The sequence below is a fragment of the Ostrinia nubilalis genome, chromosome 19 (genome assembly GCF_963855985.1).
Source record: "Ostrinia nubilalis chromosome 19, ilOstNubi1.1, whole genome shotgun sequence".
In the NCBI taxonomy this organism is placed as follows: Eukaryota; Metazoa; Arthropoda; class Insecta; order Lepidoptera; family Crambidae; genus Ostrinia; species Ostrinia nubilalis.
Window position 1 is genome coordinate 11,962,629 of NC_087106.1, and position 27,895 is coordinate 11,990,523.

General features: G+C 41.9%; 3 protein-coding genes across 3 annotated transcripts; 1 reads left to right on the top strand and 2 right to left on the bottom strand.

Moving 5' to 3' along the window:
• Nucleotides 1–379: 379 nt before the first annotated feature.
• LOC135081202 (uncharacterized) lies at nt 380–11,210 on the bottom strand. Its single transcript, XM_063975949.1, is given in 5 exon segments — nt 380–2,844; nt 7,909–8,061; nt 8,396–8,664; nt 9,186–9,425; nt 9,606–11,210. Coding segments are annotated over 5 exon segments (4,497 nt in total). The 5' UTR covers nt 11,149–11,210; the 3' UTR covers nt 380–552.
• A 1,649-nt stretch (nt 11,211–12,859) lies between these two features.
• LOC135081316 (uncharacterized) lies at nt 12,860–15,439 on the top strand. The gene is made up of 5 exons (XM_063976040.1): nt 12,860–13,072; nt 14,204–14,256; nt 14,361–14,459; nt 14,644–14,744; nt 15,325–15,439. The coding sequence occupies exons 1-5, from the start codon at nt 12,904–12,906 to the stop codon at nt 15,422–15,424; spliced, it is 522 nt and encodes a 173-aa protein (XP_063832110.1). The 5' UTR covers nt 12,860–12,903; the 3' UTR covers nt 15,425–15,439.
• A 787-nt stretch (nt 15,440–16,226) lies between these two features.
• LOC135081317 (adhesion G protein-coupled receptor E2-like) lies at nt 16,227–23,067 on the bottom strand. The gene is made up of 7 exons (XM_063976041.1): nt 22,945–23,067; nt 21,991–22,083; nt 21,784–21,871; nt 19,744–19,857; nt 18,893–19,021; nt 16,936–17,061; nt 16,227–16,428 (listed from the first exon to the last, which is right to left on the bottom strand). Exons 3-7 carry the CDS (start codon nt 21,839–21,841, stop codon nt 16,316–16,318), a joined length of 540 nt encoding a protein of 179 aa, XP_063832111.1. The 5' UTR covers nt 21,842–21,871; nt 21,991–22,083; nt 22,945–23,067; the 3' UTR covers nt 16,227–16,315.
• Nucleotides 23,068–27,895: the final 4,828 nt, after the last annotated feature.

Here is a 27,895-nt window from a genome sequence, read left to right on the forward strand (position 1 = left end):
TGCCGCTAGAAGTCACTTGCACTAATTGTTGAGTCGGTTCGTTGCATTTCTTCTGGACGTGTAAGTGATCTTTTTGTTTGAGTTAAATCTGAGGAAACACCGATGTCTGACATCATAAGACGTTCGATGTAGCTCGAGGAAGTTCGTAGTAACAATATTTTTCAAGCCAGTAGATGCACACAGAAATGCCTAATAGCTTTGATATAATCTCCAAACTTTATTACATCGTACGAATACGATCTTCTAAGAAGGAAAAGCGCGTAAGGAATCACACACTGGAGGTAGAATCTGTGACATTTGCATTGAGAATTAAATGACAATTACCTACATTTACATGATTTAAATTGACATTATCATAGAAGATAAATGAAAACAAAAATTATCACAGTATCATTCATTTACTCGATTCGTGGTCAACTCCCACACATTCACACGTCAATAACTTACAGATTATGCTATAAGGTACTAAATATTGTCCTGTAACTCCTAACTGCCACTTATTAAAAATTACTGAATAAGTATTTACAAAAACAATAATCCAATAAATATTGTTCAAGAGCTAGGCGTGGTGCTAATTGTCGTCGGCGTGGTCGTAACGGTGACTGTAACGTTTTCTGATTCTGCTGCATCTTTGTCGGATCGGGAGTGGAAGTCGTAGGCGGCGTTGCCATGAGGCGTGACCGCGCTTCTATCGTATTCGTCGTGCTCGTGTTGCTCCTGGTAGTACGACGGGTGATTGACGTACACGGGCACCTCGACCGGCACTCGCACCGGCACCTTCACGGGATACGGCACTTTGACCGGATAAGGCACTTTCTTCTCTACCGGATAAGGTTTCGGAATGTACACCGGTACTTTTCTCTCCACCTCCACCTTCTGCGGGACCAAAACTTCGACCGGGTAGGGCACCTTCTTCTCGATTTCGATCGGGTACGGAACTTTCTTCTCGACCGTGTAGGGGATCGGTTGGGGCACCTTGATCGTGAAGGGTTTGGGATAGGGCACTCTGTAGGGCACGTGCTTGACGACTTCGTAGGGTTCCTTGACCCGGACTTGGATGGGGTAGGGGACCTTGGTTTCGATTGGGTAGGGTTGGGGCACGAAGACTTTGACGGGCACGGGGTAGGGCACCTGTTTTTCGACGGGGACGGGCACGGGCACGGGGCGGTCGACGGGCACGCGGACCTCCACCGGGTAGGGCACGCGTTTCTCCACAGGCACGGGCACGGGCTGCGGCACCTTCACTTCCACGTGCTTGAGCACCGGCACCTGCTGCACCACCGGGTAGGGCTTCGGTACGTACTCCTTCTCCACGACCTTGTAGGGCACCGGGTGCGGCACCTTGATCGCGATCGGGACCGGCACCTTCTTCTCCACCGTGACGGCGTACGGCACCGGCTTCTCCACTATCTTTATCTTGTCGACGGGCACCGGCACCTTCTTCTCTATCGCGACCGCGTACGGCTTCGGCACCTCCACTTTGTACGGAACTTTGACCGGTTTTTCAACCGTTTTGATGTATCTGTGATGGTGGTGGTGGTGGTGATGCTTGATCTTCGTCACGACCCGCGGCTGGTGCACGTGGACGCGGCTCGCTTCCCCGTGGAGGTCCTCATGCACAAAGTGCGGCTGCGCACCTGGCTTCTCGCTGTAACCAGAATAATAAGGGTTCAATTGGCGCTTCTTCTTAAAATATACCATTTTTTTTCTCGACATTTCGGGCGCTTGAGATTGTGAATTTTGCTGGAAATTTTGTTGTAAATTTTGCTGCAAATTTTGTTGTAAATTTTGCACGGGGATCAGTCCAAACGATTGTAAGTAAAGCATTCGTTTAGTCAAGTGAGATTGCTCGGGGCCGGTGACGTCAGATCGTCTACTTATGGGGGTCTGTTTCGGCTTCCTGCCGCGATAGTAGTGTGGCGGGACGATGGGTATCCAATCGTTAGGTTCGAACGTGGTGTAGTTGTAGAAGGGAGTGGTGGCCCTTACTTTGGGAATCCTGGTGACGGGACGGTACACGCGGCGCGGGGCAGCAGTGGTCGGGGAAGTGTCGTTCTTAAACACGTATCGGATCCTCGTCACGCTCGCGCTAGGAGATGAGTCATGTTCAGTGATATCGGATCTGTTAGTCGGTGTCGTGTCATTAGTCGATTTTGTTTTATTTAACGTCGCATTCATTTTATCGAGAATTTTTTTCGGCCAGATTCTCTTTGTTCTGAGCGGTCGCTTTGTGGTAGTCGTGGTCCCAACTGTGGTGGGTGTGGTCACGTTGGGTCTCGGCGGCTTAACGAAGTCCGTTCGCACTCCAGTGATGGTTTGAACTGGCAAACTGAATTTCGGACTTTTTACGATCACTGTTTTGTTGTTTGGAGGAATTGGCGGTGGTTTGTTATAGATTATGGGTCGGGCCTGTTGTTTGGTGTAGTAAGTTTTCTTGTGGTGTGGTGGTAGAGGGATAACTTTCGGGTAGTTGTAAATTGAGTTCGGTGGTGGATATAGTTTTAGCGGTTGCGAGTATTGGGGTCTGGATGGGGGATGTTTCTGCACGGGGCCGTAGTAAGGCCGAGAGATGTCGACATAGTATTTCTGCGGTGGTTTTTCGGGATGAATCGGCGGCTTGCTCGGAGGGCGCTGCTCCGGTTTGTGATCATGGCCGTTGGTCCTTACTGGTGGCTGAGTCGGTTCGGGCTTGGCTACGTACTTTGGGCCGTCTATGATTGTTAAAGCGTTTTTATTATTCGTCTTCTCGGCGATTTGGTCAAACTTGGGTTGGCTGTCATGCTGATTCGCCACGCCTGGTCCTGCATTGACGACGATCACTAACGCGATGATCAGGAATGCCGTCTGGAAAAGGAAATTTTAAAATAGTTTTCGAAATAAAAAGGTAAATATTATTTACAACGTAAAATCGCCACTAATGTTATTTTAACACGATTTCGTTTTATACCAACAAACAATGAAAACGTTAAAAGCAATAAAACATTAAATCGTTTAAATCGCTTGATATTATATGGCAATATTCAACAAGTAATTATGTTATACTAGCATTTCAACGATGTGTATTGTTGTCTACCGCGCATAGTTCTACGTTTTCCAATACAGCGAGTCCGAGTGCGGAAAAAGTGATTTACTCGTCAGAAAAAGTGTAACATTAATTTATAAACGTAGGTGTTGTGGAGTTCCCAGCGATTTACGTCGCTTGCGTTTTTGTGCGCACGCGCAGACAACACGCGAGCTCCCTTCCGCGTCCATATTGGATGGAAAGAAGTCAATGAATAAGTATGGGGGTGTGGTGGGAGCATATTTGGGTGGCTTCCTAGTAAATACTGAGTTCCGATAATGATGACAAAGAAATAATAATATCTATAGGTAATATTTGCGAAAATTATACCTGTTGTTGTAAAATTATTCTCTTAGTAAAAATTGATTTATGGTTTCTATGTTGTTTACTTGCTGAGTTAATTATATTTAATTGTGAATGGTTCCATAATAGCTTGCAATCAATTAAATTATTTGCCTACATCTTTGTCGTACTTAAAAACCAGGTTAATCAAATACATTAAATACTACAAAATTACTTATTCGGCAGTTATTATACCGGAAAATTAAAAGAACTCATTCATAACTTACTGGGTTAGTATTTTGAACACCAAACTTTAGAAAAAATGGAATCTAAATTAAGAAAATATTTTTAAAAATATATTATATTCGTAACATTTCAACTAAAAAGTAAATAATAACAGCAACGAATTAACATCACAAATAAATTAACAAGGAAAATATGTGATTTAATATCTAATCCATTATAAAAAAACAATTTTAATTTGAAGTCACTGTAAAACTTGTATAAATCACTTGGAAACCATTAGCAGAAAGTTCTCCAAAGTTTTGGTTCCTATTAGCTGTCTACTCACAGTCCATTTTTCACAGTAAACACATCCGTATTATCACTGTTATCATCACAAATCACTTTTCACTTGATTTATCACTGGCCACAATCACAGCACTCCGGAAAAAAAACGAAAAAATTGACGTTCAAAAATGGCGGCGAAAATTCCCGCGCTTCCAAGCTTTCCCGCGTCTTTCAGCTGAGGTACCTACCGAAAGGTGTTGCATAGTGGGCATCGGCGGCCGGTCACTGGCATGAAACGTACGTATTGAGGGCCGGAGGAAGCGCCACTCACTTATATAGCATTCGCGTAATGGGTGGCTGGGTTTCGGGACGCCACTTTCTCTGCCAAGGCCAATTTACCGAATGTTCTAATAATTCTTCCCATAACCTTACCATATTTAAACATATTAAAATTTTTGACTGAGTCTGAAACCAAAGCATACCTTACTCAAAGGAGTATCTATCATCACACGAGCGCTAATCGACAAATAACCCAATATTGTCAAGGAATTACATAAAGATAATTATGTAATTGCTGCTGTTGTACTTGTGATCAACCTTAAGTCCTAAAGTTTGACCTCATTATTAAATGATTGATTTCTTCACTGATTGTAGATTTTGAAGCAGTTATAGGGTTTGATAATTATTTTAAACACAGACATACCATATTGCTAGGTAAATAAAACATTTGTGATAGATTTTTCTGGAATGGGTACATAATGTATTGTAAGAACTTAATTAATTTCATTCCAGCGTTTCTTAATTCGTTGTATTAATTTCAATAAATAAGCGTTCTACTTTGTGTAAATGTTTCATAATAAATCGACGAGTAAATGGGTTTATTGACAGGATTAATTATTTACTTAATCAAAACTTGATGCGATACACTAAATCAGATTCAATTATCGTTAACATTAAGGTTACTTACTTACATAAGTCTTATTAAATAGGACTTATTTGTTTTACTAATATTTATTATTGTCTTATGTAATATCGATAACTAACTCTAGTAAATATTGAGTTCTGCTAAAGTAAATACAACATTATGGAAACTGTAAATAGATTCTGAAATGAGCTGATCTGAATTTCAACAGGTATTACAATAAATATATCATTCGATATAACATCGATTACCAATGTTTAGGTAAGATTTTCCAAATAACTTTTATGTGGGCCTATTGTGGTGATTTCATTTCCTTTTCGACGAATATCTACGCAACGCCCTTACCTAACGTTGGGTTCTGATCGCCCAATCCTTCGTTATCCAACAGACGATGTGTATTAGAAAAACTGAATAAATAAACGCTATATGCACTACAGGCTGATCTTTTTTGAAGCAGTAGATATTAAATTACTTAACTGGGTGAAGAAACTCTAATGGGTGGTATTATGAAATACATACGATTCCACGACACTCAATCGACGATTCTAACTCGGTTATTAGTTAAATTGTTCTAACCAATCGTTTCAGTATCAAATCAATAAATTGGAAAAAGTGACTCATATCAATGAGTTTGTGCACAAAAACCTAACATGTTTTTAGACACAGAATGTTCAAAACACTTGAACTTCGGTTTGCACAATTTTGTAAAGAACATAACACGCAAAAATACAATTTAAAAAATCAAGCATGGTTAATTTAAATGGTCCGATATTTTTATGTGCTCTTGTTATAAATACTATAGCCTAGCTAAAGCCTGGTCCGTGAGCACGTAGAATTTTGTCCAATGACCCCAAGCTACCCATCCTTAACCACAAAGCGAGAGCAAAATAATTACGCTCGCGCTTAATTATGTTGCTGTCGCGCTCGCACACTCACTGCGGGCGCCAGTCGCACAGTCGCGACAGCAATATAATTACGCGCGAGCGATAAGGATGGGTAGCTTGGGGTCATTGGACAAAATTCTACGTGCTCACGGACCAGGCTTTAGAACTTCCCTATAAAAACTACAAAAACAACACCCCGTGTAAGAGCACATTTCCCTATTTCCGTTCTTCCGCACGGCCATGCGTGAGAGTTTGCGCAACACAACAAACACGCGAGGCGGTGAAAAATAGCCTTCACGCTAAACTATCGTAAACACAAATATTACTGTCTTTCATAGCATTTTAAATGGTAAATAAGTGTAATTTGTGTCTAAGTAGTTTTGTCCATATACGGTTTATAATTACCTACTATAAGTATCTTGTTACAAAAATATTGTCCGTTTAGAACAATAAAGTCATATTAAACGGTAAATTCTTATCATTTTAAAGCAAGATTCCGGGTAAAATTTATTGAAATTAAATAAACAATAACTTATTTTCATCAATTATACTAATTGTGTTGTCTTGGCATTTATTTTATGAGCTGTCTTTAAATTAATTTACTTGAGTGCATTTTTAAATGCAGCTGCATAAGCTGCATTACAGGCTTGGATTACAGGACAACTTGATTTATTATAAAATATTTCTGATGCCTGTTAAATTAATAAACTTTAATACATTATACCAACGAGCACATACATTTCTTACTGGTCTATAACATAATCTAGATGTTTAAAAACCTATATAAAACTGTGGAACATAGAACCTATCTAGACCTATATCAAGTTACACATAAAACTGTTTCCCGCTGGCGCGCCAGCGGCCGCCATGCCGCCATGGCGGAATTCAAACCCACAACCGCATCTACTCAAACGAACCCCTGAACTATGTAGTCAGTGTTACAAAATGAACCTCAAAACACAAATTAATCTCAAGCACAGACAAAAGTCAATAATTAAAGATATTTGGTGAGTAAAGACTTCGCTATTCGGTAAAGAGAACAAACTGGATGCGGACAGCTCAGCAGTCGGAAATTCTTCGTCTAGCAGTAGACGTCATTTGGCTGAAACGAGCGTAGGAAAGACGCGGTACTAGCAGTCTATGGCTCGTACAAGAACGGCATTATAATTTAAAATTGAGCATATTAGCTAAGAAAGCGATCGCCGGCGGCGGACGGAGTGTTTTTGTGAACATTTTTACATTATCGCGTAAATTATTACTGCACGCCATATTACGTTGATACAGAAATATTAACTGTTTGATTATCGTTTATAGCACCTTATTAGATAATTGACTAAATATGGTGGCGCGTATAAGTTACCTGTGATTCATATAAGGTATTAAATTTTAATGGTTATTTGTTCACGCAACGTGAATAGAAAATATTAATTTGTACCAAACAACTCCTCAACAGTCTTTAGTGCAATTACAGTCAGATTGGGTAATTTTCGTTTTATTTATTGTTATTTTTTTTTATAAACGACGACGTTTTTAGTTGATGTAAAAGATAGACTTACTAAAACAATTACTTACATACCTATTCGTTTTAACACCACTTTGGGTGGATTTTCATACGTAATTTAATCATATAACTCAAAAATATTCTTTATCATTCAACCAATCCATTACTTTAGGAACCTACTCAGTTATTCGCTATGTTTTTAGTGTATTGTAAATAGCATGCCTAATTTAACCACTTTTAGTTATTTTTTTAATGGACATTTACACATTAAGAAAGTAATAGTTTAATTTTGTTGAAGCTCTGCAATTTACTACTTTAGATCCTATCTGTGGACAATGGTGCTGGTTGCATTGTTACAAAATTTTCAAATTATTAAGATTTAGTACATAAGCCCTCAATGTAACTGTTTGTTGTCCCAAATAAAGAGAAAAAAAAAAGACATTAGGAGGGTTGTTCAATGCGTCTTAGGCCCTGCTGCCTCAGTGGCAGTGTGAATTGTGCGTGTTTATTTTGGAACACCCTGTACATGTCTGTTACCTTACTTTGGAGTTACGACTTTTCCGTACGAGATTAAGCACTATCTAGATTCTAGACCACTAGCAAATAAATAATTTCACATGTAACAAAAAGGTTTAATATAAAATCTTCAAAATATTTACAATACATACTGTAAAAGAGGTTTGTATCATCACTGGATCTCCTTCAAGATCTTCAGCCTATACTTGTCATCAGGGAACCTCATCTTGACGAGCTGGCGTATCTCCTCGCAGGAGTAGCGTAGAGGAAGCTCCGTGTCCCGTGACCATAGAGATGATAACTCTAGCAGTTGGGCTTTGAGGAGTTGTGGCAGCTTGGTGAACTTGCTCCAGACGTCGATCTTGCTCTCGAAGGGGATTGGCTCCTGAAAGTATGGGACAGTATTACATAATAATTAATAATATATTTAAATACTTTTTATTGCACACCACAGGATTAACTGTAGGAAATCGAAATGGTATCACGTAGGCGGACTTATCAATATCAATAAAACTTAGTTACCGTTTACTTTGTATACAATAGGGGAAGAATGTCGCAAATGCTTAGTTAAAAGTTGAAAGCAAAACATTATGATTATCTGTTTTTTATAATTAGGAAATGACTTGTAATGAATAACATTGAAATAATTATTATGTTAACTAAGCAAGGAATGGGAACATAATTATTTTCAAAATTATTTAAAAAAAAAGTAATCTTACCTCAAACAGTCCCTCAATATCCTTAATAGTTTCTTCAAGCCGAACTGCCATCATGTAAACCAGCTCTTCAGAAATAGGTTTGGTGTCAGCAAAGACTCTAATCAACACCGACTGGCACAGCGTCTGGATCAACGCGCAAAGAGACTTCTCATACATGCGAGGGGGCAGGATGTGTTGCCAAGCGTTCCTCAAGGTTTTTAGTAGGAGCACGGCGTCGTTGACTGCTGTATCGAACTGCTCGTAGCGGTCTTGGCTCCAGGGTTGCACGTCTGGAGGTCCTAAGAAAGTTTCAGTTCATTTTACAGAGTTAGGCTGGTTTTAGTGTCACGCGGACCGTCCGGTGCGGACCCGCTCCGCACGGCCAATCTGTATGAACTTCTACGGAGCGTTTTAGAGTAATGCGGTCCGGAGGAACCGCTCCGCTCCCTAGCAGTTCATACAAATCCAAAGTCTGCGTGACACTAAAAACAGCCTATAGGTTCTAAAAATCAAGGGAAAACCTTACTTGTAGGCAGTTTTACTATTAGACCCTTAAAAAGTTGTTCATATTCACATGTAGTTTGTTTCATTCGTTTCAGCCAAATGACGTCCACTGCTGGACACAGACCTCCCCCAAGGATTTCCACAACGACCGGTCCTGCGCTGACCGCATTCAAGTACTTCCCACGACCTTCACCAGATCGTCGGTTCACCTAGTGGAGGGCCTGCCCACAGTCTGTAGTCACTATACTCGAGAACTTTTCTGCCCCATTCACATGTAGATCAACTCTTATATAAACATGCAACTTACCCCTACACTCCACTGTCTCCACAATTTTATTCTTCTGTTTCTGGAGGTACATGGACATTTTTTCCAGTGCCAATATCCTCAAATCCTGGATGCTGTCCAGCAGCAGGGTAGCCAGTAGGTCAGCCAGGGGCTCCGGAAGCGAGGCCTTCCATGGCGGCCCGAGTAAACCGTGCGCGAGGTAGAAGCAGTTGTTGAAGAATAGTGCTGTGGAAGCAGGAATGTTGTGTTGAATGAAGATCAGTTTCAATGGAGCCTGGTAAAGATTCAGAAAGGTAGAGACAACAATAAAGATCCTTTATCTGCCAGATATCTGGTGAACTAGGCCTTAAGTTGAAGTCACATTAAAAAATCAAGTTACAGTCAGCTGTGTAAGTTGAGCGATGTGAAACAAATTCAAAGAAACATAGATTAAATAATCATTATCAAGTCATAGCTTTAGTAGTTAATATAATTTTTACTCACCAATTTCTAAAGGACTGTTTTCTAAATAGGTCTCACAGTTCTGTGGGACGATACATTGGTACATAACAGCAACGTCTTTTATGTACATTGCAAGTTTTTGCCTGTATTTCTCAGGTAATTTCACGCTTTCCTCCAAATGGTCCACAATAAGAGCCATTATCTTTCTCACATTCTGTGAGATCACACATTTTGGCAGAAATAGAGGCTTGTTTAGGTCCCACAAACTATCTTTATCTGTCACATCTAAAATAGACTCGTTCTCAGCAGATGTAATAGAGCCTACCTCAATCGGAGAACACAGAATGCTCTCCATTAGAAGCTCACGGACATCAGACAATAACTTATCACATTTCTTATTAAAGAATACGCATTCTGTATCATTTACATATTGATTCAGTGGCGATTTATCAGCGTCCACAAATTTGAGGTCAATCAAGAACTTGTTGAAAACATCTAGCTCCTCAACAATCTCTGTATAAGCCTTATAACTAGTGCTACATGAAGGCAGCTTCTTTTGAATACAGTCTTTTATAATCTTATCAAAGAACTTCCCACGGATGGAATCAGCGAACACTTCAATGAATTTACGGTCACCCTCAAATTGTGAACCGAGTGTCGATTCAAGGAATTCAAAGATTGCAGTTAAATTATTGAAAATTGACTGATAATTTGGCTTCTTGGGATCATTTAAATCTATTTTAATGTTGAACACTATAGCACCAATGTCATCTTCGGTAAATATTTCACAGTTATATCTGATAACATTATGTAAAAGTTGATCTATAAAAAAGTGAGAAAACAAACCAAGTTCTGCATTCAACCTTTCAATAGAATACAGGGTTTTCAGTATTTTTTGAATTAAAGTTGGGTCACTTTGTTGGACAGACAGAGAGTAAGTAAGGTAGTATACATTCTTTTTCTCTGTCCACTGGAAGATTTCTTCCCATTCTGTGCTCAGTTGCGCTGCATATAAGGCTAATTGGTTTTCAGCTTGGGCTTTCAAGTTTTTGAGTCCTTCTTGTAGTTTATCTCCAAATTTTAAGGTTTTCAGTTGGTTCTGTAGCTCTCTAATGCTTAGCATGGCATCACTATAGTTGTACCTACCAAAATCATGGTTTGCCTTTTCTAGAATCTTCTTGCTTTCAACAACGATGCACAAATCTTTGAGAAGTTTAAAATCCTTGTTTAGTTTATCACAACTTTTGATGAACTCCTCACCTTTCATACCGTAGTTAGTGCGCATATTTTCAACATCGTGGATTATGGCAGTGTAATCCTTTATAATATTAGCTCTTCTGTTTTTATAGTTTAACTGCTCTAAGCTCTTGGTTAGAGTAAAATTGATGTAGGTATCAGTAAAATATTGTTGTAAAGCGAACGATAACAGTTGGATCCTTTCCGTCAGTTCTTTTACTACAGGGACAAGCGCATCACAATGCTTTTTCAACTCCTCACTTGTAGCATTGTCAGCTTCTTGTAACACAGCACTTAATAAACTCATTTTTAGTGATTTTAAATTAATTTAATTCTTTTGTTTCGGTTACAGAAAATCCACAACACCGACAATCAAGTTCAAATTTGAATTTGTCAAGTTTGACATTCACACAACATGACTTATAATCAGTGGCAAAATTACGAATTATAGATGACCCACGCTGAACTGTCCCACCAAACTCAATGACAGGGGGGCGCTACCATCGTTCAACTATATGGTTTCCAACATGGCAAAAATCTGAACCAGCGATCCAGTATTGACGGTGGCGCCCCACTGTCAATGTCATCGACAGGACAGTCCAGTATTTTGGAACTATAACGAAAATTCATAGTAATTTGACAGATTTGCGTGGAGGTGGCGCCCTCACTGTATTTTTATGTCTTAAATTACGTTCCGATTCATTCACAAACTATTTTGCACTTATAAGCACTCGAAATTTTAATTTCTTCCTCATCATAAGCTTAGCTTGCCTTTTCTATTGTACATACTGGTTGATGGTTATTTTTTTCCAGGTTTCTAGCTATCAATTATTGTTTTCTTTTCTGATTTGAGTATAATTCAAGGTTAGCCGTAAAAACTGTTGTCATGGTTTGTTGAATCAATCTGGTACTGCCCCAACCAAGGTCATTTGTTTCAGTTTATTTTATTTCACCCCTCCTGAGCTGAAGTGATTTTGAGTTGTCAACATGACCGACAACGAAATAGATATTTTGAAAACTGAATTGGAACACGAAAAGACATGCAGGTGAGTGGTAGCGCAAAAAGCACCCTCATTTTTTAAATGTCAATTGAAAATCATATCTTTGATCTCCAGTAATTTCTGTTAAAAAACTTAAAAACATCTAGCCTTTCTGCATAATATCATCTCACAAATAGATTATTTATTTAAAATTAATTCATCTATTTCTAACGCCTACTAAATTATTTAGAGCAATATTTTATAGTCGCGGGAAAGTGCTTCAGCCAGAAATTACTATCTTCTCAGGGCCGACTTTTATAATTAATTAGCCGCAAGTTAATCATCCAGCCCATCAGTTTAGCCTTGTCATAACATAAAGTGCAGGTTTTTTTACTTCTTCACTGTCCCACCCTAATACACTCGCGAGCAAAACTATGGAATCACTTACATAAAGTTGTTTCCACGCGAACTTGTGTACCTACTAACGAATTTGTTAGTAACAAAAAAAAGTGGCACCATTTTAAAGATTAAACTTACCAAGTTCTGAACAGCGCCGGTGCACATCGCAGAGGGAAGACCGTTTTTTTATGTCAACCTCTCTATGAAATCGTCATTTGACTGGAATCGATGTCCATCAAGAGCTCAGAAATGTTCTTAAGATAGCTGTTAGCGAGTGGACAGTTCGCCTAAGATATAAGCAATAGAATTTGACTCCAAAAAGGCCTGCCACAGGCTCTAAACTGACGGCAGGTCACCGATAAGCACCCTTTCAATTTGCTCGTACACATCTTCACACAGTTTTTGTTCCTAACAAATTCGTTAGTACCTACACAAGATCGCGTGGAAACAACTTCATGTAAGTGATTCCATACTTTTGCTCGCGAGTGTAGATACTTACCTAAGTACCTACCTAATTATTTTAATTCAATCCTATTAGGATTATTATTCATACAATCTTATTCTAATCGGATTCTGTTTTATTTATTTATTTTATCTCCCACTCCAACATTCTGCAAATAAAGTGTTCCCTTTAAAACAGAGACTCCGCGGCATGGCAGAATGGTGAGCTGGAGAAACAGATCATGTCGATTCAAGAAGAGTTGCGCAAGAGTGACTACCCATGGGACGGCGACGACGACCTTGTTAGAGAGAACAACAAGCACAAGCAGGTGATGGAGTGCATCGAGTCTTTGAGGGACCAGCTGCCTATACTGCGAGAGAAGATCAAGAACGCCAAAGTCTGCGGGATAGGTAGTACCCCAATCAGTAACCTGCAAGTTTTGTTACTTGGGTCTAGCATGATTATCGTTATTCTCGTATTGAAAGATTTGAACTTAATACGTTCCGAGACAGTACGTCGAAGGACGGTAATTCCGTCCAGAGTAGGTACCTACCGTCCCTCGACGTTCTGTCCCGGAATGTGTTAAGCAACTAATGATATCATCTTGATATTTACTTATTTCAACTTTTGCACTAAATTAAGAGTACAGTGGCGGACTTTAATGCCGGGTGACATTCTCTACCAATCAACCACGGGTCAAGCAGAGAAGATAAGGCGGCGCACAAAAATTGATAATTGTCTGCAACGGTTTTAAGAATAATAATTTCAGGGTAATTTTTATGCCCCAAAATGTATTGAACTGGTTAAGTACTTACTGGATCTGCAAGCAAGAACACCGCCTAATCCAGGACCGGACCGTGAGTTTGGGGGGCCCTGGGCTAATACTACTTAGGGGCCCTACTATCACATTATCGTCTATTTTTTACTTTAACTTGACTTAGCTAGCTAGGGGCCCCTTGAATCCACGGGGCCCTGGGCTGAAGCCCAAAAAGCCATATGGTAGATCCGGCCCTGGCCTAATCCATAAATCACAACCATTTTACTTTTATGTTATCTGTGCATAACTTCTTCTTCTTTTCGTGTCGACAACAAACCTACACGTGCCTACACAGTGTCAGCCCAAAACTCCGCCACAAGAGTGGCGTTGTCAGCAGCACTCATCAAATCCTCCTGAGTGCAGTTGCTTGGGCACTCAGGGCACGACATCAGGTGCTTCATCGACTAACTAACCATATAATATGTGCATAACTAACCGAATGTTACAAACTTCGTGGGAATCGAACCCCGAATTTTTAGCGTGGCATGAATGAAAATGACATGAAAATTTATTCCCCTGTCGTCCCTGAAATCATCGCCATAATTTATCATCCACCAAACTCAACAGTTACAGTGCCACTTAGGGCCGTGGTACGTGAGCGAAGGTCGAGCGTTCCATGTCCGAATCAATGAATCCTAATAAATGCAATGTTATTCGAGTTTACAGTTGCATAGAATTGATTTTACGAGTTAAAATTGGAATTCAAGGGCATTTTTTGTTTCAGATTGCAAATTAAAACACGACGATTTGAATATCAACTTGGATATTTTAACTCCTGTGAGTATTGCATAAACATCCATAAGATTATCGTACTTTTATAAATGTTTATCGATTCTTAGACTCGTGATATCCTCTTTGAAATGTGGGTATATAAATTTCAGGCGGAGTTACTTCGCACAGTCAAGAGATTCGAGAGACTGAAGACTGATCTAATCAGTACACTCCGTAGTAAGGAGTGGCGTTTAGATTCAGAGTCTAAGGTTAGTATCAGTGTAGACTAGCTTCTAATATCCGGTTAGAAGGACCAAGCTTTAGACCATGCTGCTAATAAACAATGTGACTTAATTAATGTTAAGTACTGTATAGAAAGATTGCTTGATCGACTCGTTATTATAGCTGCACATGTCGATCATTTCACTGAATGTGAATTTTTGATGATTGCAGTTGTTTGTGAGGGTGAACGACCAACGCACGTACCTCCAGAATGAGCTGCTGATATGCCAGAACAACATCTTGCGTTTGCAGAAGAACGGACCTTATTGGCAGTGAGTAGAGTACCATAACCCGTTGACTATCTTACCCTGTGCCCCGATTGCGCTAATTTCTAACGTCTCCAATTCATTGGCACTTCTTCATTCCAGCTAAGATGCAAATTCGGTATCGCGGTAAAGTTCACGCGCAAACCGCAAACAAAGACAAAACAACGGATTTAATCACTTTCAATTAAAAGTCCGAAAACCTTATTTTTTCACCAAAACGCAGCAAATGTTCGTAAAGAAATTCAGAAAAAGTAGCTTTTACACAAAGAAGCAGTTGCGTTTTGTTTTCGTTTGAACTAGCTGTCAAAGCGACACCGCGATACGAATTTGTGAATTTCGTTCGTCGTCTAGTCGCGTTGTAGTTGAAAATATTTAGCGCAGTCGGTCGGGGCACTGAAGTATAACATGGAGAAATTGAGACAAATCGCATGAATCAAATTGTGTATTCATAAGTCCATATTTTAACCAGAATTTACCATCTTAAACTGCAAGAATTTCATCCGTTGTTTTATGTAATAATCCGATTCATTCACCTCAGAGCAGAGATTTATAATCTCACTAGCCTTTACTAGATACTTCATTCCAGGAACGTTCCGCGAAAGAGCGACGAGCGAGTGCTGGACCCAAAGCGAGGACCTATAAAGAAGATGTTCTCGGAGCGTCTCCCGCCCATTCCCACGCAATGACGTCGTCCGCTGTAACACTGATGTTTAGTTCACTTTTATTAATATTAGCGGTAGGCGGTAGTGTTGGTTGTAATGATGGTTCCAGCCGTCCGGTCTGTGTTCAACTTATTATATCCCAACCTAAAGTAATTTGGAAAGACACTTTATCAGCCAACGTAAGTTAGAATATTCATATACATGGTCAAGGAGCGTGAGACATTTCTGTGTCCATCAATGTGAATAATAAAGGATATTATATTATTTCTCCCTCTTGTGATAAGGAATACATTTATTATTTTTCTCTATCGCCGTCTAGCACCCTAGAACATACATTAATTAACGAACAAACAGTAAAAAATCTTAAAATAGTTTATTCAATTTGTATCTGGTTCGAAGGACCAATAGAAGGGTACTGAGGTATGTAAACAATTATCCCACTAGTACTAAGGTTAACATGTCTTGATGTTTTAATTAAATAAAGTAACATCACTTGTTAGTAAAATGAATTAGAATAATATTATAGTAACATTTAATCCTTCCTGTAGATTAGACAAGATGTTTACACCAGATTATTTGCTATATCACCTGAATTTTGTGGCGGTTATATCGAGAAGTAACTTTGAATCCCCCTAAAACTACTAACATACAGCCGGCATAAGGCGCTGCGCATTTATCGCGTCCTTTATTGCCCTACGAATCATGTCTGCTGTGTGCTATAGGCTTAATAGTGTTGTTGTAGAAAATACAAACACAGATTTATAATTTAAATTGTTAATATATTAGATGTTTAATATAAATCGACTATGTTTTATTATTAATCCAAACATTTTCACATTACCTACCTCCTCAACTTATTGAAAAAAGGGGCGTGGCAAAATAAATAATTACAATTTTATTTACCGTTTAAGCATTTTAAGGTTCAAATTCCAGTGTTCTCGTTCGGCTGGGGGGCCGGCCGAAAGATGCGCTGAGATAGTCCCCCAGTTCGAGGTTCTCGAAAGCGAAAGGCTGCCGATACGCTGATGCTGGAAAAATAAGAACATAATGATAAATAAATTCGATCCGCAGTATGAGTCTTTGGGTCAGTATGCTTTTCGACAGTAAACCTTCGCAGGTTGGGTTTAATTAGAGACCAAACTGTAGATCCTAGCTATGACAGGAGTCACAATGTGATTATTTCTATAGCCATTTATTTTCGTATTGTAGGTAAGTAGTTAATAAAATGGGAACACACGCTGAAGAAAGCAAGCAAAGTCAAAACGACATACGACACCGCGATACGGATTTGTCAAAACAGCTGATGTTCGTTCGTCGGCGGGCACGTTGAAGATGAAAATTTTTAGTGTAATCGGGGCCCTGTGGTGAGGTAATCGCCTAAAAAAGGTGTGTACGTACGAATTGGTGTGTGCGCCAACACGTATGCGGCGCGCACGCGCCGCATACGTATTGGCGCGCTCACATACAAACCGCGTCGGTGCGTTTCTATGAAGATGACCTACTCATTTGTGTTTACTCTGGTGTTAGTGACTCACGCGGCACGCAGTGGTGGCGGTCGAGGTGCAGGCGCAGCTGGCGCGGGCAGGCGCAGGCGTAGCCGCCCGCCACGTTCACGCACGCGTACTCGCAGCCCGACACTTCTTGCTCGCACTCGTTGATGTCTGGCGACAAAAAGAAAGCACATTTATCAACCAGTAGGCCTAAGATGGGCGCCGTGATAACTTTTATCAACGTCAAAATTGCGCGATAACCGCTTATCGCGGCGCGCATCTTAGGCCTACTGGAAACGGATCATAACCATATCAACTCGAGATGGTCTGTATTCTTTGTATGAAACTCCGTACTGAACGCACATGTATACGCCTATTTATCGTATGTAAACGCCTCACCTCGCTTCGCCTCGCGACGAAAGCCGATACGGTGTTGATCCCTTTCCAGGTTGATAAATGTGCTTGTCACTGACATATTTTGTGACAGTTAAATTATATTCGACCTCTCATTATTACGCAATGGAAATCGTGTCTGGTAAATGTATTTTGTTGAAATATTAAGCGGTTATAAATCAGAATAAAAATCACAGCATTAATTGCTCATTCTACTTTTTATAGTAGTCTACGAGGACGCGAGGCGCGTATTATGTCCAGAAAAGATCTGCTGTTAGCTGATTGATGAGCAGTTAAAGTTTAGTCACGTTATCACGTAACAAGCACTCACCCAAGCAGCGCTGGCCCGGCCCGAGCGAGGAGAAGCCGGACGGGCACGAGCAGCGGTAGGCGCCCGCGGTGTTCCGCACAGCTGGTCGCTTGACACTGGTTGTGCTCGACACTGAGCGATGTCTAGTCACACGAGCACTCACCCAAGCAGCGCTGGCCCGGCCCGAGCGAGGAGAAGCCGGGCGGGCACGAGCAGCGGTAGGCGCCCGCGGTGTTCCGCACAGCTGGTCGCGTGGCACTGGTTGTGCTCGACACTGAGCGATGTCTAGTCACACGAGCACTCACCCAAGCAGCGCTGGCCCGGCCCGAGCGAGGAGAAGCCGGGCGGGCACGAGCAGCGGTAGGCGCCCGCGGTGTTCCGCACAGCTGGTCGCTTGACACTGGTTGTGCTCGACACTGAGCGATGTCTAGTCACACGAGCACTCACCCAAGCAGCGCTGGCCCGGCCCGAGCGAGGAGAAGCCGGGCGGGCACGAGCAGCGGTAGGCGCCCGCGGTGTTCCGCACAGCTGGTCGCGTGGCACTGGTTGTGCTCGACACTGAGCGATGTCTAGTCACACGAGCACTCACCCAAGCAGCGCTGGCCCGGCCCGAGCGAGGAGAAGCCGGGCGGGCACGAGCAGCGGTAGGCGCCCGCGGTGTTCCGCACAGCTGGTCGCGTGGCACTGGTTGTGCTCGACACTGAGCGATGTCTAGTCACACAAGCACTCACCCAAGCAGCGCTGGCCCGGCCCGAGCGAGGAGAAGCCGGGCGGGCACGAGCAGCGGTAGGCGCCCGCGGTGTTCCGCACAGCTGGTCGCGTGGCACTGGTTGTGCTCGACACTGAGCGATGTCTAGTCACACGAGCACTCACCCAAGCAGCGCTGGCCCGGCCCGAGCGAGGAGAAGCCGGGCGGGCACGAGCAGCGGTAGGCGCCCGCGGTGTTCCGCACAGCTGGTCGCGTGGGACTGGTTGTGCTCGACACTGAGCGATGTGTAGTCACACGAGCACTCACCCAAGCAGCGCTGGCCCGGCCCGAGCGAGGAGAAGCCGGGCGGGCACGAGCAGCGGTAGGCGCCCGCGGTGTTCCGCACAGCTGGTCGCGTGGGACTGGTTGTGCTCGACACTGAGCGATGTGTAGTCACACGAGCACTCACCCAAGCAGCGCTGGCCCGGCCCGAGCGAGGAGAAGCCGGGCGGGCACGAGCAGCGGTAGGCGCCCGCGGTGTTCCGCACAGCTGGTCGCGTGGCACTGGTTGTGCTCGACACTGAGCGATGTCTAGTCACACGAGCACTCACCCAAGCAGCGCTGGCCCGGCCCGAGCGAGGAGAAGCCGGGCGGGCACGAGCAGCGGTAGGCGCCCGCGGTATTCCCGCACAGTTGCGTAGCGTGACACTGGTTGTACTCGATACTGCATTCGTCTATGTCTGTAACGCAAACTCACTTATTTATCAGCCATACAATACCGAATTAGGAAGGATACACGGATGAAAACAAGAGACGTATACGTTTATTAATCAAAACTATTGACTGAAATCACTAGCCGTGTGGTTCCTGCATCCTTGGACCAAACCCATTTTTCCCATGAACTATTTCACTGAGAGATATGCGAACATCAGGCATCCCCAACCTGTCTGGCCAGCATGGAGAATACAAGTCAAATCCTCATTTCATCATCATCATCATTTCAGCCATAGGACGTCCACTGCTGAACATAGGCCTCCCCACTAATTTTCAGATTGACTGGTTTGCAGCGACCTTCAATCAAGGTCATCTATGCACCTTGTAGGTGAGCGTTCCACGCTGTGTTCACGTCCTTTGTGTCTTTTGTTGCTGGCGGTTTGGCCAGCAATCCTTTTTTGATATTATTGATGGTTTTTTTTACATTTTTTAAATAATATTTTTGGTTTTGACGTTGCTTTTTTTACTGTCTCTTGTGCGGTCTAGTTTTATGACTTGAGCAAATATACTACTGTTTTGGCCCTATTTGGAGTTTTTCATTGAATAGCTTCTTGCATATAATCACCACCAGCAGGCCTATCTCAGAAATAACAGTCCACTCTTAATAGCCTTTTAACATCTGGTATATTTCAGAGGCTCTTATTAGAGGCTCCTATAGTGGGGACTAAATGACCTGATTATCACTAACCGTCACAAGTGTTGGTGGACCGGTTGTGGCGGTACCCGGGCCGGCACGGGCCGCGCTCGCTGAAGTCCAGATTACTGGTCACGTTCACATCGTATACGGAAGATGGTTTCGGCTCTGAAACAGGTGACATTAAGGGGAACGATAACCGGACCGGTATAGGGACGTTATTAGGGTGATAACGTAATTTTAACATAGTATAGTAGCAGATTCCGTTTTTTGCTAGTACAAATAATTCATGACACAAGCGCTAAGATTCCTGCCAAATAAAAGTACGAGATGCTGATATCGCACGAAAATTTAAGGCAATTTATACACTCGCGAGCAAAAGTATGGAATCACTTACATGAAGTTGTTTCCACGCGATCTTGTGTACTAACGAATTTGTTAGTAACAAAAAAAGTGGCACCATTTTAAAGATTAAACTTTTAGCTTTAAATTGATACCAAATTCATTTAAATCACACCAGTATTTAAAAAGATATCCCTGTTGAAGTGAAGAAGTAAGGAAAAAGACATGTATCAACTGTTTGATACGTCGCGAGTTGAGGCCTATTTACCCCCTATAAAAGCACGTGTTTTCGGATTTTTGGTTTCACACGTTGATTCTTACACATCTCCGCTTCTTTTGACACTTTACATGGGATTCTACACCTACAGAAGCAGCACAAATCGTTGCACTATTGCAAGAAGGGCTCAGCCAGCGGGCTGTCGCACGTCAGCTCCACATAAGCCAGTCCTGGGTTTCGAAAGTTTTAAGACGCATTCGGGAGACTGGTGGCTGTATCCCGAGACCAAGTTCTGAACATGGCCGGTGCACATCGCAGAGGGATGACCGTTTTTTCATGTGAACCTCTCTTTAAAATCGTCATTTGCCTGGTATCGACGTCCAGCTAGAGCTCAGAAATGTTCGTAGGATAGCTGTTAGCGAGTGGACAGTTCGTCTAAGATATAAGCAATAGAATTTGACTCCAAAAAGGCCTGCCACAGGCTCGAAACTGACGGCAAGTCACCGACAAGCACGCTTTCAATTAGCTCGCACTTATTTTGATGGGAAGGCGAGTAATGGAGGCGAGTTTTGTTTTCCGATGAATGCAGACTGTGTTTGCAATGCAGCAGTCGAAGAGGTCGGGTCTATAGGCGGCTTGGGGAGCGATTTGTGCAGTGCTGGTTCGCTGAAACAGTGGCTTATGGGGGTGGCTTGCTCGACTTCCCATCGAGATGTGTACGAGCAAATTGAAAGCGTGCTTATCGGTGACCTGCCGTCAGTTTCGAGCCTGTGGCAGGCCTTTTTGGAGTCAAATTCTATTGCTTATATCTTAGACAAACTGTCCACTCGCTAACAGCTATCCTACGAATATTTCTGAGCTCTTTCTGGACGTCGATTCCAGTCAAATGACGATTTCATAGAGTGGTTGACATGAAAAAACGGTCTTCCCTCTGCGATGTGCATCGGCGCTGTTCAGAACTTGGTCTCGAGATAAAGCCACCAGTCTCCCGAAAGCGTCTTAAAACTTTCGAAACCCAGGACTGGCTTATTTGGAGCTGACGTGCGACAGCCTGCTGGCTGAGCCCTTCTTGCAATAGTGCAACGATTTGTGCTGCTTCTGAAGGTGTAGAATCCCAGTTAAAGTATCAAAAGAAGCGGAGATGTGTATGAATCAACGTGTGAAAGCAAAAATCCGAAAACGCGTGCTTTTATAGGGGGTAAATAGGCCGCAACTCGCGACGTATCAAACAGTTGATACATGTCTTTTTCGTTACTTCTTCACATCAGCCGGGATATCTTTTTAAATACTGGTGTGATTTAAATGAATTTGGTATCAATTTAAAGATAAAAGTTTAATCTTTAAAATGGTGTCACTTTTTTTGTTACCAATAAATTCGTTAGTACACAAGATCGCGTGGAAACAACTTTATGTAAGTGATTCCATACTTTTGCTCGCGAGTGTAGTTACAGAGTTCCCAAAAATAAATGCACTAATTAGAGGGTCTAAAGCGCAGTCAGTGTATTTGTGATTAAATAAGTGAAACATTAACAAACCTGCTTTAATGTGAAACTCTTCAACATCTGGTGGTGGTGCCATAGCTTCCGGCTGCATTTCGTAAGTCGCTTCAGGCAGGTACGGGTCCTAAACATATAGGGCCTTATTACTATTAACTCTTTGTAGTAAGCCCCATAGTATTTCAATAATTAGGCTCTGGTCGAAAATTATCGGTAATCCATAAGTATAGAGCAGAACCAACTCACCGTCTCTGTCGTTTGTTCACTGCTGGTAAAATATTCGACGTCTCGCTTTTCGGAGATAGGCTCACATTTTGGCAGATTGGGACATTTTCGTATCTGAAATCCAGGAGATCTAATAATTTAGGCTTTTATTTGCGGTCAAGCTGTAGATGGCCGCTGGGGCAGGAAGGAAAGTTCTTGAGTGGCGACCACGAGCCGGAAGACGTAGCGAGGGCAGGCCTCCCACTAGGTGGACCGACGATCTGGTGAAGGTCGCGGGAGGTGCCTGGATGCGAGCGGCGCAGGACTGGTCTTTGTGGAAATCCTTGGGGGAGGCCTTTGTCCAGCAGTGGACGTCTTTCGGCTGAAACGAACGAACGAACAAGCTGTAGATTCTGGTAAACAGGAGTTGCCGAGAGGTGTTATTGAGTCAATAATTCATTAATTGAGGTCATATACGCATCATGTGTTAAACCATGTTAAAATGTATGAACTGTATTATGTATGTGCCTTTGTTGGTGTACCTAATAAATAAATAAATAATTTATTATTGAGTTGGCGTAATAACCTGCAACTCCTGTGTAGCCAGCGGGTTATTCCCAAAAACGTTATCCAAAGTTTCGAATGTTGCCATCCCTCTCACGTAAGCGAGATGCCAACATAAGCAACATTGACAGTAAGGCTCGATTACCACCAAGGCGGAGCGGAACGAAGAAATGTTTGGAATGGAAGCCACGACAGCCGAACGGTAAAGGGGTCGGACTGGCCGACTCGTGATCCGGGGAAAATAATAACCAATCAGAATTCCTGGTTTCCTGAATAATGTAATCGTTTCCTTGTTGGAAATCGGGACATAGGCGTGAATTTACGTAAACAGTGTTGCGGAGTACCCTTGCAGAATTAAAAATAGTATAATGGTGACGTCATCATCTTGTGTTGCCCTCTAAAATCTATCTGAAAAACATTGTGTTGTCTTACTTGCACATTATCTCCATAGCAGGGCTGAGGGCCGCGGCAACGACGAGCGCGCGCCTGCGTGCCCGCGCCGCACGACGCCGAGCAAGTCGTCCAGCGAGACCACGGGCCCCAGCGCGTTACTACATCATCCTGGTGGAAAATAGCTCTTGGTGTATTGATGACAATGAATTCTAAGCTTTATTGAGATGAAATAAGTATCAACACAAGCGTAAAAGAGGCGAAATCGGTGTAATGCGCCGCACGACGCGGAACACGCCGTCCAGCGAGACCACGGGCCCCAACGCGTGGCTACATCATCCTGGTGGAAAATAGCTCTTGGTGTATTGATGACAATGAATTCTGAACTTTATTGAAATGAAATAAGTATCAACACAAATGAGCGCAAAAGAGGCGAAATCGGTGTAATGTGCCGCAAGACGCCGAGCACGCTGTCCAGCACAACCACGGGCCCCAACACGTTACTACATCATCCTGGTGGATAAATAATAATGTATATTGATGACAATGTATTCTGAACTTTATTGAGATGAAATAAGTATCAAAATGAGCGCAAAGGAGGCGAAATCGGTGTAATGCGCCGCACGACGCGGAACACGCCGTCCAGCGAGACCACGGGCCCCAACGCGTTACTACATCATCCTGATGGAAAATAGCTCTTGGTGTATTGATGACAATGAATTCTGAACTTTATTGAAATGAAATAAGTATCAAGTCAACACAAATGAGCTCAAAAGAGGCGAAATCGGTGTAATGCGCCGCACGACGCCGAGCAAGTTGTCCAGCGCGACCATCCATGGGCCCCAACGCCCTACATCATACTGGTGGATACATTATTATTGTTACTGTGGTGTCATTGTATTATTAAGTTCATTGAGATGTAAAGGTGTGTCGCTTGACGCCGAGCAAGTCGTCCAGCGAGACCACGGGCCCCAACGCGTTACTACATCATCCTGGTGGAAAATAGTAAACTTAAAACTTACTACGGCATGTATACCTCTAAACTCAGTCTGAACTGAGTTACGAGCATTAGAAGTTTGATGATTTTACATAAGTACCTACTTACCTACTAGATTTGCTTTTTGCGCGCAAGTTTTGTAAGAAATTGCAACAAAATAGTGACATTGTATGTGTAAACAAACAATACCATCCATTAAAGGCTCCAGACGTCATCAGTATGGAGCAGAATCAGCGCAATAAAAAATAGCGCAATATTTTGTTGCAATTTTTTACAAAACTTGCGCGCAAAAAGCAAATCAAGTATGTAAAATCATCCAACTCCTAGTGCTCGCAACTCAGTTCAGACTGAGTTTAGAGGTATACATGTCATAGTAAGTTTGGTTTATTACACTATTTTGTAATCAAAAACAAAGTTTGGTCGATGGCCGCGCGAAAAAAAAAAGACGCCACCTTCCATACAAAATCTGGCATTGCCATTTACTATGTGTTCTGTTTACCCGAACCAATACAAATTAGTATGACATAGATGCGAGCGATAATAAAATTATAAAACATAAAAGTATGTTAGACGGTAAGTTAACGTTATTGCTGCTGGTAATTTGAATGATTTCACGCAAACTCATGTTGGTTCTGCCATCATGCTATATCCGGAGCACGCATAATATCCGTTCCGTAACTATGTAAATATACCTTTAACTATTATCGACATGCAGTGTACATTTCCCTATGGGACTTACTTCACACGGTGGCATATGACATTTCCTTTTGTCGTTGGTCGGTCCTTTGCATTCGGATTCGTCTAAAATAATTCTATCAGAATTTGTAGTCTTATCTGAAACAAAAAAACAAGTTGACATTGCTAGTATAGTAGGCTCAGTTGCACCACCTTACTTGGACCGTAACTTTGACAATAACCGGTGTTTTTTGTATGGAGTTTGACAGATTTTTGACGTTTGTTAAAGTTAAAGTAAGATGGTGCAACCCAACCTAAAAGTAGCTGTTTGTGTAGAAAATCACTGCCTCGTGTGAGTTTCAGCCAGAAGTGTATCTAAACCTATTTCTACTAACTAATTGGGTAGTATGAGCCACTTGTTAAAACGAAAAAATCATTTTAAAAATGTTGAGGTAACCAGTCTTGGTAGCTAGTAGTAGGTACACCATCGAGCTGTTGTCGCCATTCACCATCACTGAAAACATTTTCTTAAAATATTAAACACAAGTAAAGCGCTTTCAAATGATACCAAACACGGCATATTTATCTTAACTTTATTTTTTTACTCTGTATGTTTTGTCCGGTAGAGGGCGCCACATTAGATTTTGTGAAACGCCATATTAGCCTATAACCAGCGGACAATGAGGGCTATCGTTTTAGCGCTCACTAGTTGGCGCCACTGTAGAGTAAGGTCCTGTCACTTGCTAGTAGCGAAGACAGTGGCGCCAACTGGTGAGCGCGAAAGTGGTAGGAGGACTATCGCATTTGCACTCATCAAGATGGCGCCACTGTAGAGTAAGGTCTTGTCAATTGCCAGGGGTGCCAACTTTTAAGTATAAAAACGATAGCCCTCATTAAGACGCTTCTAATGATATGTCATTTGTCGAATTTCGCGAGTGCGAGTGAGCTTTGCATGTGTGGTGGCTCGCTACTGTTCGTTCGTTTTTCAAAAGTTTTTTGATAGACATTGCACTATAGTTTAAAGCATGTACACGAACACACACAGGTGGGGCTCGCTCGCCTTCGTAAGTTGCTTAAGAACTAAGCTCAAGAACTGTATTGTTTGTTGTAGTGGTTGTAATTTTTTAAGTATTGCATGAGTAGATATAGTATAGTGTAGTAATTAGCAGGAAACACAATGAATGCTCGGGCTGGGTGGCGCCATCTTGCTGTAACTTTAATAATCTTCAAAAATCTATTAAATTCCATACAAAAAACACCCAGTTACTGCTATGGTAACGGTTGAAGTAGGCTGGTGCAACTGAGCCCGAAAAACTAAGGACGAGAACTATTGCCGACAAACTGTAATGCAGTTTGGCAAGTGTATCTATATATTTGATGTGTATCCTTTTGTGAACAATAAATAAAAAAATAAAAAAAATCGATGAACATACATAGCCTGTCAAAATCATAACCCTCCTTTTGCTTTGCCGTAGTCGGGTAAAAAGATGTAAGTTTCTTTCAACTCACCGTAGACGGTCCCGTCATCAGCCTGGTAGCGGCAGCGTCTTGCGCGGGTTTGTGCGCCGACGCCGCACGTGGCGTTGCACAGCCCCCACGCCGACCAGCCGCTCCACTTGCCCGGCACTGCACAGTAAAGGTTATGCAATAAAAATACTTACAAATCTAATCAATGATAATAACATAACTTTTGAAAAAAATAAAACCGACTTCAAATGCGTGAACACAAAAAAAAATTAAAAATATTGCGTATAAAAAAGTTCATCCCCAATTTTCCACCCTTGGGGATTGTTTTTTCTATTATTAAATTTAAATGGGACCACCCTTGAGGTATTACCTATACGCCGAAAAAAGATTTGTTCAAATCGGTTCATAATTGGCGGAGTTATCGCGTAACAAACATAGAAAAAAAAACATACGGGTCGAATTGAGAACCTCCTCCTTTTTTGAAGTCGGTTGAAAAAGAAGTCACGACATCAAAAAGTTACTAAACAAGCTGTAAAAGAATAAAGGCTCGCTCGAGAGCTAGCCATAGCCTGAGATGGAGCAGCGAACGAATGTCCAAGATAGGATAATAACTCGCGGCTCTGTATCGCTGTATTCGCTCCTGAGGACACCATAGGTTTTAGCACTGGCGGCGTTAGGTCGGTCGGTTAGGGGCGGTCCGCATAGGGTGCCAATTCAGTCGTGCAGATTAGTAGTCGCTGGCGCATCTACACGTCAAGGGGTGTAAGGGGCAGGACCTCAGATCATAGAAGGGAATAGATGTGAAACGGGGGCGTGGCGCGTGTCTCCGCGATATGCCCAGAAACGAACATCGCCCGCGACGCCAGGTTAGTCGCGATTCAGTCGTACTGAGGAAATGTTCTCCGATATTGTTGGATAATGCGTCGTAACGTGCAATAACATAAGTGAAACGAAGAACTACAGGAACAATGAAGTCATTTACCACATGTAAGTATTGCAAATCCATTGGTATTTTGCTTATAAATAAAAAAAACTAAACATTTTTACGAACGAATTCAGTGCCGTGACATTTACTGCGATATCGAAATTAGTGGTGATAAAAATTCAAACACGTTGTACATTGACGATTTAGTTAGCAACCACTTCATGTCATGCGTAACTACTGCGCAATGTATTTTATTTCTTCCGATATCCACTGACGCGTGAAAATACACAGTACGGCCGCATGTGCCGGTCGTAACATAGTGCAGGGCTCGTGTTCTAATACGGTTTCCTATTATCGATAAGTAGAAGTAAATTATTATTTTCTATTTTCTAATTTTGAATGAAAAAATCATGAGTTGCTTGCGATTTTTAAGTTTTTACAAAAACAATAACAATAGTAGAAGGGATTAGTAACTGTCAACTATGTAATTACTATAAGAGCTAGTTGAAAGCCTAATATAGGCATTATTTTTGATAAACATAGGCGGTACGAATTTCGCCATAATTAAAAAGTTAATGCGCGATAGTAGTTAATAATAATTACAGTGATCCTGTTATTATTATTAAAGTAAATAATAATATATTACCAATATTGTAAATACTGGTAAAAATCGCAAGTACCTACTTAACCCATGACTTTTCATACAAACTTTGTCAGTCTATAACTTCTATACTCCATCGATAACGACATTGAGCTTTGGTTGGGGTAAATTAATATAAGGTAACTTCATTTAGTCCCAATAATTGATTCTGAGTTTTTCGTCCATACAAAATGGAACTGACTCCTTTATCATGCAAAAATCGTTAAAGAACATAATAATAACGTATAATAATAAAAAGGTTTTCATACAAGCATTTTTTAAACCAATT

Coding starts and splice junctions, on each gene's coding strand:
- LOC135081316 (XM_063976040.1), top strand. CDS start 12,904: ATGTCGATTCAAGAAGAGTTGCGCAAGAGTGACTACCCATGGGACGGC. Junction 13,073..14,203: donor CGCCAAAGTCTGCGGGATAG/GTAGTACCCCAA, acceptor TTTTTGTTTCAG/ATTGCAAATTAAAACACGAC. Junction 14,745..15,324: donor AAGAACGGACCTTATTGGCA/GTGAGTAGAGTA, acceptor ACTTCATTCCAG/GAACGTTCCGCGAAAGAGCG.
- LOC135081317 (XM_063976041.1), bottom strand. CDS start 21,841: ATGCAGCCGGAAGCTATGGCACCACCACCAGATGTTGAAGAGTTTCAC. Junction 17,062..18,892: donor GCCGGGCCAGCGCTGCTTGG/GTGAGTGCTCGT, acceptor TTTTGTCGCCAG/ACATCAACGAGTGCGAGCAA. Junction 16,429..16,935: donor CCGCCACCACTGCGTGCCGC/GTGAGTCACTAA, acceptor TTATTTTTCCAG/CATCAGCGTATCGGCAGCCT.